We start from the raw sequence: 22,502 nt of genomic DNA, 5'->3' as shown, positions 1-22,502 counted from the left end.
AAAGTGGTATGTTTGTTGCAAGTCTTGGTCAACATATATGCTTTGTTAATCATATTCTTATGATTACCAATTGGATCTGTAGTTGATTGCACATCTCAGTCTCCATTGTCTTACAAATTGATTAGGCAATTCTTCATGTAGCAATCTCTAGTAAGTTAAATCTTTATAAACTTTCTATCTATTTCTTTACTCTTTTATTCACATTAATGACAATGCAAATTAAGTCTCCAACATCATAAATGGAGGCAAAAATTTGGACTCCATCAGTTCCCATGCTAAAGCTCATAGATGCATAGCTTGAAGGTCGAGATTCCTATACCCAGCTTCCTTTTACCCAACATTAAAATTATCATTTGGAGAGAATATATTTGTGCTAACATATTTAATGAAAATAAAGTGTACAGAATACAACCAGATTACCAAACCAAGAAAGAGTTGGCATCAAGATAAGATGGGTTGGATCGATAATTGTGAAAACAAAGAGATAGATTTACATGAGGAATGATCACTTGTTAAAGACTTAAACACAAAGAAAAGTAATGTATAATCTTTGGTAGCAAACCTCCAAGAAGATGAGAACCTACGTATTCAAGATTAACCTAATTATCAATTACAATTAATAAAATTACCTTCACAAGGAAATTTCAATACAAAAAAACACAATATATTTAGCTAGTTCAAACTAATCTCTCATTATCTCAGGGGTAAAACATGAAGATAGAAAACATCATCGATAAATAAAACATGTGTTTGTTTTGTACAAAAATTGAGAGGTTGAGATGAAAGGCATGATGTTACACCATCCCATGTAGAGAAATTACAACAAAAACATAAATTAAAGCATGGAGAATAAAAGAACTACAAAGTATTTTTAGCTTATGATATAAACAAGTCGAGAGATTTGTAAGTGATCTATTTGATCATCAAATGGTTGACAATACAAAACTTCACATGAAGGTACAATGTAGAAGTAAATGATGAATGAGTTGCAAATGAATTGATGTTAACATTATTTTCATATTGTTTTCTCAGTGGTAGATGTAAGTTATCATATTTCATTCCAATTTAATTTGATGTTTCTAAAAATAAAATATTAGACATCTTGTAGCCACCTACAATTTGTGTCTAAATTATTAGCCTTCTTAAAAAGAATATTACATTACCATATTTTATGAATGTCTTAATCATTTACTTCATTGTATCTATGTTTTCTTCCATTGTGGTAGCCTTTGCACAATAACCTGCAAAACAAATTTATTTTTAGTAAAAACATATCCATGGGTGTTATAATGGAAATGGTAATAGATAATGGAGCTTAGCTAGTTCTGGGTTTTTAGTATTGTAGTTTTATTTGAAAGCTTACCATGTTCTTATACAAAAGAACTATTTTCAGGGTTTATGTCCAAGTAGCTTTGTAGACAAATTATCAAGGCACATAAATTATTCTTATTTTTTTCAATTTGCAAAATAATAACCTAGTTGTTGCAAGGTGTGTGTGCTTGATCTCTTTGTGATGTGTAGCATGAGAGTTGGGTTCACAACATGGTTTAATTGCCTCCTATATTTTATAAGTCTAGTGGTTGTGTCGGACATTAACAAATCAATCTTTTGGTATGATGATAACCAACAATAGGTATCAAGGCCTAGGTCACAAGTTTGAACCTCACACTTGCACTAGGGGAGATTATTGCAAGGTTTGTGCCCTTTGTCTCATTGTGATGTGCAACACAGCGCTTGGGTTTGCGACATGGCTTAACCGTCTCTTGTGTTCTATATGTCTAGTGGTTATATCAGGCATTAACAAGTTGATCTTTTCATGCAACAACCAACACTAGTGTTATACAATAAAATTACAAAGCTACCTAGGACAAGCCATCAACCTCCATGTTCATTAACAATTGCAAATTTATATCCCTTTTTGTCTCCATGTTTGATGGGTGCCACCAACTATGCATGAAAATTTACTATTTGTTGTAAAAATTAAAATTATATAGCTGACAAAATCCTTACGGTATTTTTTTCCATCATTATAGCATCTATTTACCTAGCAATTTGAGGAGCATATTACACCTATTTCTCCCATTTCCAATGATAGCATCACCATGAATATTGGCTGACCTTACAATGAACATAGGACCCTCTCCCAAAAATATGGACCTCATGGCACTAAATGCCACTTGTGACCATGCCAAAACTAGGCTGACCATTAAAAATGGGGCATGGATAGTTTGTTGAATTTTCAGTCTAGTTTTACTTATAACCTCTAAACCTAAACTTAAATGCACTTTTCCCCGTCACTTTCCATAGAATGTAGTATTTGAGATATAGGCCAATACTTCCCACTTCTCAAATTCACATTCGAAAGCATACATCATATGTTTCTCTCTCCACGACCTTTCAAGCAAGTTATCCATGTTTACTTAAGAGAAAAGGCTCTAGACTAGCCTTTTGTAAATTCATAATTATGGAGCCTTAGCTAGCCTCCAATTGATGCTATTGATTAAAAGATTTGCAAGTTTTCGATTAAAGTTAAAAATGATCAAAAAGATATTTCAAATAGAGCCCCAAAACAAGACGCTGCCCCAAAAAAGAAGACACCCAAAACAACAACAATATAGAAAAATAAACGCTGAGCCCTCACTGCCCCAATGGGTTTTAAAAGCAAGACCCCATAACCTGCAAAATAAAACAAAAAACTAAGCTTTTCCCTTGCCCCTCGTCTTCTAGAGGAAGAATCATTTCAAAATGAGGAGGTGACGACTTATGACATTTTCCAATGACCAGGATCCAACCCTCCACCAAAGCAGCCTTATCTTGCCAAGCCTGAGAATCTGCAGACCTCAAGGCGGAGATAGGACAAGGGTTACCACCAACTAATCCAGAAAGAACATTCTGGAGAGGACCAGTATTAAAGCCCTCCACCAAAGGAACCAACTCAGTATTTCGTTGGTCAAAACCTCCTCCAGCATCATGCTGAGCAAAGTCAGCAACAACAGAATTACTAGCAATTCACTTGTTGGAACCAATAGTCCTATCCTGAACAGAACCAATAGATACAACATTTAGACCAGCAATATTTTCCACCTTTGCGACCATCTGAACTAAACCAACCAAAGCAATAACATTCACAACTTCTTCTTGGTGGACAGAGCCAGCAATAATAGTCACACTAACATTTCACTCATCAGAGTCAATAGTCTCAGAACCAATAGTTTGACTGGCAAACTTAGCTACCACAGCAACCATTTGTTCCATACTTCTTATCCAAATGAGCAGAAGGAACATCTCCATCCATAACAATTTCCTCTTGTACCAAACCAGTAGTACCTTGCAAAGCTTCTGTAGAATTCTCACCCACTTGAGATGAGATTTTTACCACCGTATAGTGTTGTGAAGAGGCTCCCTTCCACCATGAAGAAGGCTTCTTAGACTTAATTCTTTCAAAATCACACTTAGCCGCAACATGCCCTATTTTAAAATATTTTCTTCATCTAAAAGGGAAGCCTTCATAGTCTAATGATTAAATCCAAAAGCCCTTAGGAGTACAAAGTTTAATCTCCACCAAAAGTCTCTTAGAGGCATCTATGTCTACAAGAATTCATGCACAGGTAGAGTGAAAGATATCAAAAGAGTCAAAATCCACCATTAAAAAATCTCCTAAAGCCATTAACACTTCCTAGAGGACAGAATCCAACCAGAGATGAAGAGGGAGTTTAGGAAGACGAACCCAGATTGACATCTTACAAAAGGATTTATAGTTTGGTTAAGACCTTGATGCTAGGGTTTGACCATCAGGGGAAAGTGATTTTCCCATGTAAAAAATAGATCACAGAGAATGACCTTCCTATCGTTTGAATTATCGAATTCGGCTATAAAGAAGGCTTTTTCCAAGGGGGAGATCTGAACTGAATCAGTAATATATAATTCCAAGTACTTAGAAATCCAAGCATGGAGCCCTGGGAGAGTGGGTCAAAAACCCCTAAAGAGACAAATACCAGCATCAACAATAAAGGTCTCAGTCCTCTGATCAATATCGGAAATTGTTTCTTCATCAAGATCCAAGAGAAGAGAATGAAAACAAGAAAAGGGTTGTAAGTTACTAGAACTACTACTTGCAATATTGTGATTTTAGGCGGAGTGTCATGAGATTTCTCTCTCCTCCTAGCAATAGGGGAGGCTGCCTTCTTACCATAGGTGGCTTCAATAGGATCTTAACTAAAATTAAAAGAAGGGTTACGCTCTCAATCAATTCCTCTTTTTTTAAGAAATGATTCACAAACAATTATGACTTTAAACTCTACAAAAATCACCCATTGCTATGATAATATCAATAGCTCAGTGGTTGCCATAAGAACAATTCCTAAGACAATGGTTGACTATGATATTTTTGTGAAATGACAACAAGACCCCAAAGCTTCCTGTGATCAGAGTTCAAAGTTATGATTCAACTAAAATAATTAGCAAGGCACAATGTATCTTTCCAATTATTTTTAACCTATAAAATAAAATACTTTAAACTAAAGCACAAAGTCTATAGCTCTTAGTAATTTGCAGCCACTATCCTACTATAGCAATTTCTTTACTAAACTAAAAGCTCAAATTATTCACGTGAGAGAACTATAAATTGGAATAAAGAGAGATCAATCAATGCAACATAAGTATACACCAATTAATCACAAGATCCACAACACAATGTTTGAGAACTCTTGTTTCTTCTATTCAATTAAGAAAAGTTTGCACCATGAAACACAAAGTTTTTAAGACATGAGATTCCAGCATAGTATACCTGCCCTAAACATAAGATGAGTTTTTACAATGAGCTCTCTTTTATATGGGAGAGGAGGAGAGAAAAAAGTGGAGAGAAGAAAGGAAACCTACAACAACCTTGACTTATTCATAAACAAACTAACTTTGACTTATTCAATGTTGCAAGGCCTAGAACACTTGCAACTTGATTGCACGAAGCAACTATACAGGTACATGTCTTTCTATATTTACAAAGTGTTTATTCTCTACATTGAATTTGTCAATAAAGCTTCATCTTATCAAAGCATGAGAAAATAAGAAGTGTCCAAGACACATCCGAAATGCCTTTGAAGAGTGTCAATAAAATTTCCAAACTTCTGCAGACACTCAAATACAACTGCTAGATCTGATTCACCTATACGTTGTACAATGATGGTTACTTTCTAAAGTGTGCTTGCAACTTCAAAGATAACATTGTTACATTATGTCAGCTTGCCTTGTAGACAACTCGATGAAATTTTATAGCTTGTCAACATTTCAATCATGCTGAAATCAGAATTTATCTGCCTCAATCCATAGATGAATAACCCCTGTGAACTTTGTCAAAGCATCTTCCTCCTTGATCATCTCACCATTTTCAGCAATACCCTTGCATGTCAATTTCTATAAGCGCTCACTAATCATGCGTTCTTAAGTATGACAGTGATCCACTATCACCTTGATCTCAGCTACCAACCCTTGCATTACTTGTTCTTTTTTGACCATTAAATGCAAATAGTCATAATACATCTACGACAAAGAGATGATCTCACACTTGCACAAAATTTCCCGATCAACTTTTGTCATGCTCCTCCAAACATCTAGTCCCCATCAAGAATCTTGAATTGTTGGTCGAATGCTATAAGGAGCTCAATCAACTTGACTATCATTTCCCCTTCATGCTTCAATACCTTGTAAGCATTCCGAATCAATTGCACGCGTTGTAACTCTGTGCAGCACACCAATTATCAATGGCCTTGATCTTCACTTTATCCGCTTAGTCTCCTTAGGAAAAGAAGTAGAAACAGGATCAACTCTCTTACAGCAGTTGTTCAGCTTTTCAATGGTTTCAAAAAGAAGTGCATTATCTTCTTTTAACCTATTCTTCTTTTCGCATAACTATCATTCCTCTATGTGAGCAAAGTAACTGCATCTTGTTGACAACCTAGTCATGTTTGCTTTCCATGTTCAACACTGGTGAACTTGTAATCGGTAGATTGCATCTCCTCAATATGTTTATCAACTAGAGGCTCAACTACCTCAGCAGATTAGACCTCATTGTCATGAACCACAACCCTGGAAATTGATTTTTCCTTTTTGTTCTTCGGGACCTTAGGTATATTGACTTGTTTGAAATCAAAGTCCTCAGGTGGAATCTCTTCCTTCTTCCTCTTATGTGTTATAGAGCTTAACCATGGGGGTAAGGAGAAACAAGACGAACCAGCTACAAATGTGAATGCCAATGTGGTAATTGTTTCTACCTGTGCAACCATAGCACAATAGGAGGAGTCTCTATTTCAATTGCCATCGACGTTGGACTGTTGCATGTAACATCAGCCATGAATTGCTCAAACTTAGCATTAGTCGTATCCATCAATGTTAAGGGTGGAACACATATTGAGGAGAAAGTAGAATATGTATCAAAAACATTCTCAAAACTGCTATACTGGTCCTCAGACATAAATGCAAGAGCAACTAAGGATACAAGTAGAGCAAGTGTAATCTCAACAAGGTCCACTAGAGGAACATGCATTGTGGAAAAAGAATCCACGTTTGTATCTAATAGAGAGACAGAGACTCATCTAATGCTGGTGCAAAATCCAAGAGTGTCATCATTATTCATGTACCTATGGAACAAGAGATCTCGATAACAAGATCCTCAATTAAAGTCTCTTCGTGTGTCTCATTATCACTAGACCCTATGTGAATCCTTTCAGGGTTTACACCCTTGATCTCAAAAGCCTTGCATGTGTCCCTACCATCTTTGATGGTGATCAATTTTGGAATCAATGGAACTAGAGGCTTTGATGTCAAAGTAGCAGTGTCATCCTTACCCTTGCCCCTGATCTCGGATCTCAACCCAATAGGACTAGTAGGATTCCTTTACCTGGTTTACTTTTGATGTACTTAAAGCCTCTCCTTTTCAACCAAATATTTGTATTTGCAAGGATTGACTGCAATCAGTCCTAGATGGACATGCTTTCCTTCAATGACCATGAAGGTGGTAGGATAGGTAAGCTCTCCACATGATGCTTCAAATAATCTGGATCAAGAACATCACCATCATCTTCAACCCCATCAGGGATATCTGCAAGGTTGAAGTCAACCATTTGTTTCATGGTTAATTTGTAGTATTCCAACTTACAAATATCCACCTTTTTTGCACAAATCAATCCAAAGACCCTTGAGGAGTTGCACGTGTACAATTTGCCTTCCCATCTTTTCATTTAGGCCCCTCCAATCTTAGTAACTCCTTACCATGAACTTCTTCAATGCGATCTACTAGTGTTCAAAATCCATGCGCTTTACCTTGAAAATTGTATCGAAAGAATACTTGCCAATGCTAAATGGATTTCGTCAAGAAATCCCCACTCCTAGCCTATGTAATGTAGATTGATCTTGTGTCGCCATGAGTTGCATTGCCAATTCCATCAATATGATATTATCGGTAGTATACCATGGCAAGATATATGGTTTTCCTTATATATATATCCCACTCTCAGGTATGTGAACTTGAGGAATTGTAAGAAAAGACAACCATACTTGTTTACATTGTTCCATGCCTCATCAGAGGCACTTTTCTTGGGAAGCTCTTTATCGAACAAGCACATGTAAATGCCCAAAGAAAGCATGTTGTATCCTCTTGTAATGCAGTTGATTGGATCTCAAAGGCAACTGGTCGTAGTGCTCCCATACAGGCACAAGTGACTTGTCTTCGTTGGTTGAGAGGCCAGAAAATGATCCAAGAGCAGCAACAATATAAACCAAGTACGAGTTCCTATAGAATGTACAAGTGAAGAAAACTTGAGCCAATTGCTCACACACAATGTCACTAATCATCTCTCCCAAAAATATCTTCTTTTGTTTAGACTTCTTAATCAACGAGATGTACTTGTACGTATAAGGCTCAAAGGTGTTTGATTCCTTGAGTCTTGTAATCCTATTAAGCAATGTAATGAGATCATTGATCTCCTCTTTAAACTCTATTTGGCACATATCTCTTAAGCACATCTGGATAAATTAAGTTTTTTGTTGACAAACCAATGATCATAGACATGATGTAATATTGTTTATCCTCTTCCCATCTTTCCAATGCTTTTTCCTTTGAGATATCCATTACAACGATGACATATGGAACTTTGAAAATCATGTCTATGGTGTCAAGATCAAGACTCCTAATGGTGTTTCATTTTGATCTCTGATATTTCTAGAACCATTTCCAAAATTCATAGCACATGCTTTAACACAAATTTTGGTTCTTGTGCAGCAAGAGGAAAAGTTGAAACCATGTGAATGTAACTCTATTTGATTCACATGTTGTTGTACTAAGGTGCTTGATGTCCTTGCTGGTTGAGGTGTCATTTCTTTTGGCGCTCACTCTTATGTTGTCTATGTCTTTGTAGATCCCATTTTCCATGTCATGGTAGATTCTATTAGTTATGTTATCCCTATCTTAGCAGAGCCCACTGTCCCTATCATGGTTGGTTATGTTAGTTTAGTGGCCACGAGTTCTTGGCAAGCTGAGGCAACCAAGGTTGAAGAAGGATGGATTAGGATTAAAAGAAAACACTTGAAGAAATCCTCTCCTTCTTTTGACATGACCCTTAGATCCCATAAGAAAGGATCAAAGGGGAAATCTTAAGAATTGTTGGGCAAACTGTAGAATATTTTTTACATATTTTATTGTCTGCCATTTCTGTTTTAGGGAAAAAGTATGTTTCTTGGCTCCCTCTTTCTTGGCTTTTTCTTGTTTTGCTTGTGCTATGTTTCTTTTTGAGGAGCTTATTGATTATCTTTCAGTGTTGGGTTTCAAGTCCCGTTGTTAAAAACCTGCTTTGTATTGGGTTCCAAGATCCCTTAAAATCTTGTTTTCCCTTAATCAAAAACTCAATTTAATATAAACCATGTTAACAGTTATAGGCGTTTCAACTCTTCTCAAGAAATCCTCCATATTCAGATGAGAAAACTTTCTATCTTGAATTTCTTCACAATATGAGGTAACCTATGAAGAAGGATTGGAGTTATGATATCTATCTATCATATTGGCACTCCATCTTTTCTTCTCTTTGCCTTTCAATGGAATGGCTTCTCCTAACATGGCAAGCCTGTGAGTAACTCTTACATGAAAGTCCCAAGTGAGTACATTTTCATAAGAGGTATCCACTGAAAGCTAATTAATGCACAAATGGGTAGACTCAAAAGCATGGGACTGGGGAAAATGATTGGAAAGCTTTGGGGTAGCAAAGGGCAATTTGTTTTAAATGAAATCAACTCTTTAAATAGAGAGAGAAAAACCAAAAACAAGTTTTTCTGGGAGCAGTGCATATACAGATAGCAAGCTTTAGGTAGAAAAATGGAGCAAGAATGGATATTTATACATGTGGCAAGGCAGTTTTGCTCATAGATGGGAATTTAATATCCCATTTTAAGTCAATTGGCAAGTATCTAGAAATCAAAAATGAGGTTTTAAGGCCCTTTGTAGCCTTGGAAGAAGTGTAGAAAAGGTATGCAAAATGCATGAAAGTGGGCTTTTAGTTTGCATTTTCTTAATGAGAAAATAACTTTCTTTCTGGAAATACTTCATAATCTTAGAACGGGGTTTTTAATCCCGACTTCATATGCAAGTGAGATGAAACTCTTACATATGCAACTTGGAGAATTTAGACTGAATTAGAGGGATCAACAGTAAAAGAAAAAACATACAAAAATATAATTGATATATTTGTGGCTGGGTTTTTCTCCCTCAAGTTGGAGGGTTTTCCTAGGGTATTTGTTGTGTCTTATTGTTTATTGTTTTTTCTGTTTATGCTTATCTTCATTTCTAGTCTAAAAATTAACATAACTAACAAGAATAACAACCACATTAAGCATTCACAAAAGATGTAAACATGAAAACACAGAAACACGGACATAGAGAACACCGGGATTTACATGGAAAGTCAAACTAGGAAAAATCACTGAGAAGCTAATCCTCAAAAAAAAGCACCTCTTAGGGTGACATCGGTTAAAGTCAAAGTAACGAGAATCGGAATCGTATCGGAATCGGCACGGCCGAATCGAATCGTGAATCGGGGGTGAATCGCCGGTGAATCGGCGATGAATCGGCAAATTTGAAAAAACCCTTTAAATGTAGAGATTTTAACAATTTAAGACTTATTTCATGCACCCTTTATTGAATATAACTTAAACACACTATAACATCATCAAATAGAAGTTGAAACTTAACATATATAAACATGGAAGTTTGTGTTAACCACATGGGGTAAAGAGTTTTTATAAGACAGTTTCACATCCAACACCTACTCCAAGTGCTTCAAAGCATATCACCCCTCTCGAAAGGCTTGCTCTATTGTTCTCTCCACCACAGACACTCCATGCCTGCAACAGCTTCAGGTCTCATCAACTGGTGAGACTTCCCACGACTGATAACCGCAGCGACTGGGGGTCTAGGGGGCAACGCCCCCAACGGGGTCGAGGGGCAGCGCCCTCGCGGGGTCCTGGGGCAGCGCCCCGGGCGCGCTCCCTGTCGCGATACAGGGCGGGGTCGCCAAAACCAAATTTGCACTCTGAAACCCACATAAAACTATATGGAACACAGTGTTTTTGTGATTTTCTTCTGATCCCACACTCTTTCTGGGAACCGCTGATGTTTTACTACCTGATTATGTCTTTCCCTTCCCTTGGGCATCATCTGTTATGCATTCTAAACATTTTTTATTTGTCGTCGTTTTTTTTTTTTTTTTTATAACCTATGGTTCTTCTTTTCTCTTCTCCTCTCTTCTAGTCATGCTTAACAATTAGAAGGCCCTTTAGGGTTATAACAAAGAGGAAAGGTAAAAAAGAAAGCAAAAAACATAAGTGATTTTTTTATTATTTCCAACTAAACATGCATGCTGTTGCCAGCCGATTTTGGCGATTTCTAATGGCGATTCAGGCGATTTTTTGAGTGAATCGCCGATACATGCGATTCAGGCGATTCACCCGATGAAATCGCCGATCACGATTTCCGACTCCAAAAAAATCGGGGTGCATGAATCTGATCATTGAATCGGCGATTCACGCGATTTCAGCGCGATTCTCGTTACTCTGGTTAAAGTGATTTTATAGAGGCTTGCTGCCAATTTTGCTCACCACAGGTTAGCTCACTACAAAACGAGCTAACTACCCTTGAATATAAAAAATGGCTATCTATCAATACAAAAGACTCACTACCAGTAAAATTAGGCCCATTGCTAGACTCACTGTGTTTTTCATCTCTTGCTCTTCATCCTGATGATGGATCATGTAGTGTGATTCGAAACGTTGATGGTAAAAATCGTAACACAATCGAATCCAGAAACATATCAATACAATATGATGGATTGTGGAAATTTGATCTCTTTAATATGGAGGGAGATTGAATCCACTACTGAGATCACTGTCACCTACACACTACAATATATAAATAATATATCTGTATACCAATTGCATCCACACTCGATCAACACACTTATCCCCAAGAAACAAATTTGCACTCACTTTGCACATAAGCAATGCATAAACAACAGAGATCTTCTCTTTTTGTATATCGTTTGATGCCACCAAGCATGTCAACCAAAACCAATTTGAAAAAGGTTGCACCAAGACATTCTCATGGTGGTAAAGAATGAGATGTTGACCACCTCAACCAATGCTACACACCTCGCACATTCCAACACGCAATAGCATCGCCAAAGTCATCAATTCCAACAATCATGACAAATGCATTACGTAAAAATTGTTGGGACCAAAACACAAACCAAGACGCTCCAAATAGGACCAATCCCAAACAATCTATCCACCATATTATGCACACAACATAGAACCATCACTGAGAAGGAACAAGAGCAAACATTTGAAGCGCGTTTTTCTATGAACACTTCTACCAAAATGCATAGGCTATTGGTAGACTCCAATTGATACACCAAGACTATCGATACACTCAAATCTATACAACGTAAAACATGAACATGCATAGGATATGTTGAGATCAATGACAACATCAGAAATACCATCAACTTCACTTTCTAACACTCTCCTTCCTTCTACTCTTTTTACTATGACCATCTCATTTTTATTCTAGACCCCCTTGATGATTTATACTATTGCTAACATTCTTACTGTTACATCCCAATTTTCAAGCCAAAACTCAATTGACAGTTAAATTTGTTATAATCCTATGAAATGGTAAGATGGTTAGTCGTTATAATTTCATATGAAGATAACATGCTAGTTGATTATTTATCATGAATTCATGGAATTGAAAAGGCGGTTAGTTGTTATGATTATTTATGATTAATAACTTGTTATGATAATATGATTTTACTGTGGAGAATTTCCTTGTAGGGAGCACGTCAAAGGGGTGTAAGCATTGTCAGAAAAGAATTGGGCACGAGAGCATCACCATCACTGGGCAAATGGGTATGAATCGTGAATCACCATGGTTGAGGACCTAGCGACTGCATAACAAGATACAATTAATGGACACACGAGCAATTAAATAAATATTTAAAATATTAATCTTTTTAACTTGATTAATATGTACCTCAAATGGCTTTTGGTTGACTTTTCCACCACATCATTATAATACATATTTATGTACGTACACAGATATAAATTAAAGGTGATATCATAGCATTATTTTTATACAAGAATTTATCTATTTAATACGTACATTTAAATGCATGTACAAGAAGATAAAATAAATCTTCCAAGATGAAACATGTATTTAGATATACATATTTAAAAGGTACGACCTTGGATAAGCATTTAATATGTGTCATCTTAATAAAATAAATTTACGTGCAAGTAAATAAATATGTTTGTATTATTCTTTTGATTTGCAACCTTTCAAGTTCTTTTCCATATTTATTTATTTATTTTCTTTACTAAAAACCGAAATGCACACTTGGCATATTATATCGACATCCAAGAAGGCAAAACATTTCTTAAGAGTTATGGCTTCTTGGAAGCCTTTGAGAAATTGAATGCCTCTATATATTTGGGAGCCATAAGAAACCGAGATGAAGAATTGGTTTTCTCTCCCTATTTTATTTCCAATTTATCTCAGTAGAATTTGTCACGTCCTTACCTTCTCCTCTCTACCTTTGCTGAAAGTCACAATTGTTAATCACTTAGAGTTGTGTGTTCAGAATTACTCCAGTGGAAGAACTGGATTGTTAGCGCCCAGCCAAGGCTCTTCCTTCTTCCAGCAACCAGGTTATGTGGTTGACTTTCCATAATCAAATGATATATATTTTTTCTTTATCAAATTACAACTGCATTTGTACTTATAGCAATAAGGTATATTTCCATGAAATACTGAACTTCTTTGTTTGGTGTCACCGAATAGTTTCTCAATGAGCCAGTTATTCCCATGCTGAGTCGAGATCAATTGTTCATGTCAAGTCTATACATCTTTAAATATTTACTGTTGTATGACAGAATCGAAATTGTATTGTTGCAAGTCTTAAGATTATTTTCTTCAAGTTATAAAAACTGATTATATACTGGAACATGTAATTTTCATACACTAGTTGAGGATTAGCATAATGAGTTGGTTTACTCTGAGATATAAACACCGGGAATTCACCTGGCTATATGGCCAAGGAAGAGGTGAAGAGGTGATAAAGAAATTTGCAATAACATGGAATTAGAATCAGATATAACAATTATATATTATTTTAAAATGGAAAACCGTTTAATAGCTTATGCATGTCCAATTCATTCTCTGTTGTCAAGTCAAGTGGTGTGATTAAGTACTAGGATGCTCAATGGCTAACAAAGTGTTCCACGTCTATTACAGGTAGGGAGGACCTTTCTAGTTATAGAAAGCGTAGGGATAAGTTGAAGGTCCATGGTTGGGTGGTTAAGCCCCTGACAATGTTTCCCCTCTCCACAAGATATCAGGACGTGCATCAAATAAAAATAAGTTGAGCATTCAAACATTTATTGATAACAGATATTTTTACTTTCATGATATTTATACAAGAAGAAGATATATGGATTAATTTATATTGTTTAATTTAATTATTTTCTTTGATGAAAGCAACCTTTCTCGTCAATGTAATTGGTGACCAGTTAAATCGGTTGACCTTCCAACTAAATATGAAATATATCTATAGGATTGTTATTTTAGTTTTTCATTTATAAAAATAATGATTATGAGTATATCTTCTAATCTTATGTTAATGCCACAATTAGCAATAGGAAAAAAAGGAATGATACAGTGGTATCTAATGCTCAAATGATATGGTGGTATCTGATGTCCTAAACGATACAGTGGTATCTGATGCCCTAAATGATACAGTGGTATCTAACAGCCAAATGATACAATAGTATTTGATGCCCTAAATGATCCATTGGTAATTGATGCCTTAATTGATATAAGTGGTATTTAATGGTAATCGTCATTTGATTTTAATATAGTGGTATTGGATGGTAATCATCATATGATCCTAAGCGGTATTTATGGACTAACCTAGGTGTTTGTAGAAGCATCCCTAGATTGATTTCAGTTTCAAATTCCATGGAATGTAGATTTTAATTTCCATAGTAAATTCATTGATGGTGTTTTCAATTGTTATGAAATTTCTGTTTAACTGACTGTAACTATTAATCTCATTCATATGAACGTAACTGATATAACTGTCTTCCTATGAAAGTGAAGTAATAACAGTATTTCTTTGATATGTTAGTTGTTAGTTAAGACCTGGAAAAAGTGGTTATTACCTATGGTATCAAATCGTTGTGTTCGACACTGAACCTTGGACTCAACATTGGTTTAGAAAAATTGAGAATGTAATGTTGAAAAAGATTTATTTGCGTAACTAGATATTTTTACAATCAAGTTAGAAAAAAAAAATCACACCGAGAAATCATCTAGAATAGTCGAGGAAGGGCTGAGATGATGGTGTGGTCCATATGAAATGAACAGATGGATAAACTACAATATCATAAAGATGAATCAGAACTAAGAAAATGACATGATTGGCAAGTCAAGCGGTGGTGATCGAGCTATTCATTTGCCCATCTAAATCCTTGGCCAAGGTAGATTAAAGGCGTGCTTGTCTAAATGGATCACTAAAAGGTCGGTAGTGCCAGCTGACAGGGAGAAGGGTTAGTGGAGGTGTATCATCAACCTTGTCTATTGCTGAGCAAACACTCTAACACCAAGATGCTCAAGTGGTAGGACCAAAATGGTACATGTGCCTTATCCTAGGAGGGAGGGCCATTCTCAGTAGAGATTGAGAAGATTAAACTAGGTCCAAATGTCGAGACTTGCACAATACAAACCAATTGCTATAACCCTGATGCGATGTTGTCTAAACCTTGATGATGGCTAGATATTTCTTTTCAGTTACATGTTTCCAGCAATACACTATGTAATTATATTCCTGTTCATGAGAAATGGTAGTTATATTTTGTTATCTATGTTGGCCTCGAACTGAAGGAAAAATAAAATTGTGAACCATGAATTTGAGAACTCTTTTAATTTAACAATGATAATCCTTTCTGATGTTGATTAAACGATGAGAAGGCCATTTTGTGCTCCAATATGAAGTAAACACACTAGCATAACTGAAACTATCAATGATTATTTATAAATGTAAACTTTTGTTTGACTTGAGTTTTTCCTTGAAACATTCCACTAACAAGATGGGCATGAAAACCTAGGTCACACAAATGGAAAAGATAAACTTCCAAATATTTACAAGTGAATGATGAGCATGATCAGATGAGCTACTCGATAAGAACCCTATGTAAATTTGTTTCTGATGCTTATGATCAATCCATGACCCAAAGATGGGTTGAGCAACAAAAAAATATTATTTTTTTTCAGCATGAAAGGTAGAGTTCCATGGAAATGTAAGAGTTTTGTGGACTCAAGTCTAAGCCACAATTGGAAGATGGTAGACAAAACATACAAACATTCAAGCTACACCCCGTCTCAGGAATTGCGTGTGGGCATGTAGTCAAGTGCTAGAAGATCGGGATACATATAGTGTGGTACCATGTTAAACATAACCTCTTTGATTTTGATTGGACGTATGATGATCTTTCATAGTATATCATGTTTTTACCCTTTAACACACTGCTATACATGTATAATACACATGCGATATTGGCTTTCTGATAAGGAAATAAAAAGACATACTGAGCTGCTTTATATTATTTTAGAGATGAAATATATGTTCTATCATGTTATGATTATTCTAATGAAACATTATTGTGATAAGATGAGCATGAAGGCCGAGGTTACATAAATGGAAAAACATGGATCCACTAATCCTTTTTAGGTGATCTATGAAGGATGATCTACTCATTAATGAGTACCACATGCCAAACGGTATGTATGAATGATTTAAACTATATGATCAAGTTATGATCTAGAATATGTTAGTTGAAGAATTGCAAATTTTGAATAGTTATCTTACTCTTAGTTATTGAACACTGAAAATTCTCTTATAAGAAGATATCAATATGAGAATTGGACTAACAATATGGTGAGAGTCTACATGAGTAAGACGGGAATTTTGAAAAGAAATGATATCATTATACTATATATACATCTTGTATTTGGAATATTCTTTTAGTGTCTAAAATTGTAGAGATCATCAAGGACGATGAAACACAAAGGGGAATGGTACGTTACATTCCAATTTAAAATGTTCTTTTATAATGTTCGTTACAATTTCAAGTTCATCGAGGATGATGAAACACAAGGGGAATGGTATGTTAGATCCCAATTTTCAACCCAATTTAAAATGTTCATATAGCCGTTGAGGTTCACATGAAGTCAGCTGACAGTTAAAATTGTTATAATCCTGTGAAATGGTAAGATGGTTAGTTGTTATAATTTCATATGAAGATAACATGCTAGTTGATTATTTATCATGAATTCATGGAATTGAAAAGGCGGTTAGCCGTTATGATTATTTATGATTAATAATTTGTTATGATAATATGATTTAACTGCGGAGAATTTTCTTGTAGGGACCACATCAAAAGGGTGGAAGCATTGTCAGAAAAGAATTGGGCACATGAGCATCACCATCACTGGACAAATGGGTATGAATCGTGAATCACCATGGTTGAGAACCTAGCGACTGCATAACATGATACAATTAATGGACACACAAACTATTAAATAAAGATTTAAAATATTAATCTTTTTAACTTGATTAATGCATACCTCAAATGGCTTTTGGTTGACTTTTCCACCACATCATTATAGTACATATTTATGTACGTACACATAGATATAAATTAAAGGTGACATCATAGTATTATTTTTATACAAGAATTTATCTATTTAATACGTACATTTAAATGCATGTACAAGAAGATAAACTAAATCTTCCAAGATGAAACATGTATTTAGACATACATATTTAAAAGGTACGATCTTGGATAAACATTTAATGTGTCCTCTTAATAAAATATATTTACGTGCAACTAAATAAATATGTTTATATTATTCTTTTGATTTGCAACCTTTCAAGTTCTTTTCCATATTTATTTATTTATTTTCTTTACTAGAAACCGAAATGCACACTTGGCATATTATATTGGTGTCCAAGAAGGCGAATTTTTTTTTTAAGTGTTACGGCTTCTTGATAGCCTTTGAGAAATCGAATGCCTCTATATATTTGGGATCTGTGAAAAATCAAGATGAAGAATTGATTTTCTCTCCCTATTCTATTTCCGATTTATCTCTACAGTATTTGTCACGTCCTTACCTTCTCCTTTCTACCTCTGCTGAAAGTCACAATTGTTAATTACTTAGAGCTGTGCGTTCGGAATTACTACAATGGAAGAACTGGATTGTTAGCGCCCAGCCAAGGCTCTTCCTTCTTCCAACAACTAGGTTATGTGGTCGACTTTCCATAATCGAATGATATATATTTTTTCTTTATCAAATTACTACTGCATTTATACTTACAGCAGAAAGGTATATTTCCATGAAATACTAAACTTCTTTGTTTGGTGTCACCGAATAGTTTCTCAGTGAGCCAATTATTCCCATGCTGAGTCGAGATCAATTGTTCATGTCAAGTCTATACATCTTTAAATATTTACTGTTGTATGATAGAATCGAATTTGTATTGCCACAAGTCTTAAGATTATTTTCCTCAAGTTATAAAAGCTGATTATATACTGGAACATGTAATTTTCATACACTAGTTGAGGATCAGCCGATTGAGTTGGTTTACTGAGATATAAACACCAGGGACTCACTTGACTGTATGGTCAAGGAAGAGGTGAAGAGGTGATAAAGAAATCTGCAATAACATGGAATCACAATCAAATATAACAATTATATATTATTTTAAAAAGGAAAATTGTTTAATAGCTTATGCATGTCCAATTCATTCTCTATTGTCGAGTGGTGTGATTAAGTACCAAGATGCTCAGTGGCTGAAAAAGTATTCCATGTCTATTCCAGGTAGTGAGGGCCTTTTTAGTTAGAGAAAGTGTGGGGATAAGTTGAAGGTTCGTGATTGGGTGGTTAAGACCCTGACAATGTTTCCCCTCTCCACAAGATGTTAGGACGTGCATTAGATAAAGATAAGTTGAGCATTCAAACATTTATTGGTAACAGGTATTTTTACATTCATGATATTCATACAAGAAGAAGATATGATGGATTAATAGATATCGTTGAATTCAGTTATTTCCTTTGATGAAAGCAACCCTTCTCGTCAATGTCATTGGTAACCAGTTAGATCGGTTGACCTTCCAACTGAATACGAAATATATCTATAGGATTGTTATTTCAGTCTTTCATTTATAAGAATAATGATTATGAGCATATCTTCTAATCTTATGTTAATGCCACAGTTAGCAATAGGAAGAAATGGAATGATACAGTGGTATCTGACGGCCAAATGATACAGTGGTATTTGATGTCCTAAACAATACAGTGGACTATATCTAATGCCCTAAATGATACAATGGTATCTGACTCTCAAATGATACAGTGGTATTTGATGCCCTAAATGATCCATTGGTAATTGATGCCCTAATTGATATAAGTGGTATTTAATGGTAATCGTCATTTGATTTTGATATAGTGGTATTAGATGTTAATCGTCATTTGATCCTAAGTGGTATTTATGGACTAACCTCGGTGTTTGCAGAAGCATCCCTAGATTGATTTCGGTTTCGAATTCCATGGTATGTAGATTTTAATTTCCATAGTAAATTCATTGATGGTGTTGTCAATTGTTAATTATGAAATTTTCGTTTAACTGATTGTAACTGTTAATCTCATTCACATGAACGTAACTGATATAACTGTCTTCCTATAAAAATGAAGTAATAACTGTATTTGTTTGATATGTTAATTGTTAGTTAAGACTCGGGAAAAGTGGTTGTTACACTTACACTTACTATGATTCATCTTATTAACACAATCCTCCACTAGAGGCTATGATGCACATGTTTCTTATTGCAAGATCCCTAAAGACATTACAAAACATGTTCTTAAGCACGAAATTGAGTACCTCATAGACAATTATCTAATTCACCTTCCCCCATTATAACCAAGCAAACAATGTTGATCCTATTGTCAAATGTTCTTCTATTCCTTCTTCCAACAATGACCCCTCTTTATTAAGAGTCTTTCTCCAAGATCTCTTAATTAATATTTCTTTTTCCAACAATGATCCTATTTGTAGGTGTGATCAATGTTATTCAAGTCATAAAGGATACTGCTCATTCATCTTCCTCTAATCATAGTTTCTCTTTGAGATGATTAGTAACAACTGCCATGGTCTATTATACATTCTTGGTATTGTCTTGATTATGTAAAAGCAGGTTTTAAGGAACCAAAACCGTAGTACAACAAGTTAAGCTAGAAAAAGTTAGAGGAAGTAGAAGCATACACGAAACAGACCTCCAAAAATAACACAAAAGAGGTCAAAGAAAGAACTGCTGAAAGAAATAGCAAAAAGACAGCAAAGAGATAGCTAAAAGACAACAGAAAAGAAGGTAAAGACCCAGCTAGGTAGCCTTGATTAGATCCAGCGCCTGATCAACCAGGATCTGCATGTTCTCCGCCATTGCCTTCACCTCATCCTTCGTTCCCGTGTCATCAGTCTTCTTGGAGTGAGCCTTGGTGCGCTTACTGGGACCTTGGCAATCGGCCGCCTGAGGGGAGTTCTGGCCTTTATCCATTTCTAGTTTTTTAATCAAAGTACCCACATTGTCAGCCAATTGTTTTATTAGTTTCTCAAGGTTACTTATCTTGGCTTCCATCATGGTAACCTTGCCTTGGTTCGCATTGAAGTCTCTGTCTGTAGCCCTGTTCTTGGCCTCCAACTTTGGGATCCTCATCATTAAGTTTTTAACATCTTCAACACTTCCAACCACCTCCACGAGCTTGTCAATATGTTGGCCGAGAGTGCGCTCACCACGAGCAATCTTACTGGCATGCACAACTTCCGTCCTTAATTCTTGCATCTCCCTACCAAGTGTCTGCATTTGGCCTTTCATTATCCCAATTTCTTTCAGAATAGCCCCTGGATTACCATACATCCCTTTCAGAGGTCTAGAAGAAACATCAAACTTGTCATCAAAATCTTTATGTCCCCTGCTCCTGAGTGTCCTCATCACCCAACTTCCCTTTATCACCTAAATCTTTCTCAAGGCGCCTTGAAGGGTATTTTTTCTTCTCCAGTCGACGGGCCAGGGTCTCATCATCCACAGGGGAAGAAGCCCTCACCCCCAAACTCGCCTTAACCCTCTTACCTTTAAGCTCAGATTTCTTCTTATAGTCCCTCATCAAATCCTCCACAAAATCGCTCTCCTTGTCAGAGTCAGAATGACCCACCACTCTTCTTTTCTTCTTAGACCTATTCCCAGTTCCCTTGTTTGTATTAACATCACCCCCTTCAACTTCATCCTAGGTTTCAAAATTGTAACCCTTCTCCTGCATGCTCCCTTCCATATCATAATACGCATCCTTAATTCGACCTATGTTCCTCACAATTCTTTTGGACTTTAAAACATTCATTATAAGCACCATTAGACCCTCATGACAGACATGATCGCCATTAGGGTCTTTTTGTAAAGCTTGAACAGAAATGCTAAGGGACTGATTCAGATAGTAAGGGAAATTGATTTTGACGCTGTGCGTAAAATGGTTGGCCAGCATGAAGTGATAACCATAACATTTTGTAAATCTCCCATCCAAAGTTAAATACTCCATAATAACATACATAACGAACCGCCAAGGACGAGAGATAGAGGCCGGATTAATGTAAGACTTACCAATTTTAACCAGACGGCTCTTCTCAGTCTCAGAATCCATAAACTCTGCAACGGCTCGGTTAGACAATTTTCGCTCCCTGTAGAAATTGAGGCCCTCCATATCCAAACCTGTAGCCTCAGCAATCACCTCCGCAAATACCTCCATACGTTGATTGCCCACCATGACTAAGCCCTCTTTCCAAGTTTTTATAAACCGTTGCATGATGGTAGGATTGCTGCCATTCAACCTCTCCATAAACCCAGTGAAGTTACCCCTTCTCAAAATTTCCCACACCTCGTCCTTTTTCATCCATTCTCTGCAACTCACGGGTTCAACACACTTCCTCTTTCCTCCCATTATCCAAGCACCTAAACTCTCAAATTTCTTATTCTGCAACTCACAAGTGAAGGAAAGCTTGGGAATAGCCACAAACATAGAGGCAAAAAAGACCCAGAATCCGTGCAAGACTTTGTAAAAATCATTGGGAATTGAAACACGAAATCTGCGGCCACATAACTCCACATCATAACCCCGTACTGATACAACCATAATAAAAAAGCCTTCTGTGATGACCTCCATTTATCATGATTGAAGAGAAGTCGAGCCTCCAAAGGTAAGGGATCATGAGTATCCCAAATGAAGGAATGATCATTTCGACAAGCCACGTTAGTTGCCCAATCAGCCAACCCATTAGCCTCTCTTAAATTATGGGAAATCACACACATATCAAAAGAATTAATAATTTGGATACCCTCATAAATTATATTACTAATTGTCCATGAAGGTGTGGTTTTTTGATTCAAGCAATTAATAATATTCAGAGTCCCCTTCTAACCAGATTTTCTTCATGTTCATTTTTTTCGCATAAAGAAGACCATGGAGAGCTGCCGAGGCCTCAGCAACATGATTAGTTTGAAATCCAATAGGGATAGCCAGACTTCCCATATTATCATCATTGGGATTTCTAATCACAATACCACAACCTGCTTTGCCTGAGTTACCTTTCGAGGCCCCATCAAAGTTAATCTTATACCAATTGTCAAGAGGGCAATCCCATCTAGCAAGATCTCTTGGATTAGGTCCCTGATCCCCCTTTGTCACATTCTTCAAATTCCAATTGTGAAGAACACTAGTTTCCCATTCATTACAAAATTGCTGTTCTAAAGCCAAATTATTAATATTCTCAATCAATAGAGTCTTTATTTTGTGGAAGACTTGAGTC

The 22,502-nt window shown here is 36.0% G+C and overlaps 1 protein-coding gene across 1 annotated transcript in view; it reads right to left on the bottom strand.

Annotated features, from left to right (window-relative positions):
• Positions 1-975: 975 nt before the first annotated feature.
• LOC149538694 (photosynthetic NDH subunit of subcomplex B 3, chloroplastic-like) overlaps positions 976-22,502 on the bottom strand; it is a 73,425-nt gene continuing 51,898 nt past the window's right edge. Inside the window, exon 6 of the mRNA XM_089800026.1 lies at positions 976-1,241. Coding sequence (XP_089656152.1) covers positions 1,203-1,241 — 39 coding nt within the window. The 3' untranslated portion in view covers positions 976-1,202. The remainder of the gene's footprint in view (positions 1,242-22,502) is intronic.

This window comes from Cupressus sempervirens, chromosome 9 (assembly GCF_028749045.1).
Source record: "Cupressus sempervirens isolate cs-2001-9-10 chromosome 9, ASM2874904v1, whole genome shotgun sequence".
NCBI lineage: Eukaryota > Viridiplantae > Streptophyta > Pinopsida > Cupressales > Cupressaceae > Cupressus > Cupressus sempervirens.
This window is presented reverse-complemented; position numbering and strand designations above follow the sequence as displayed.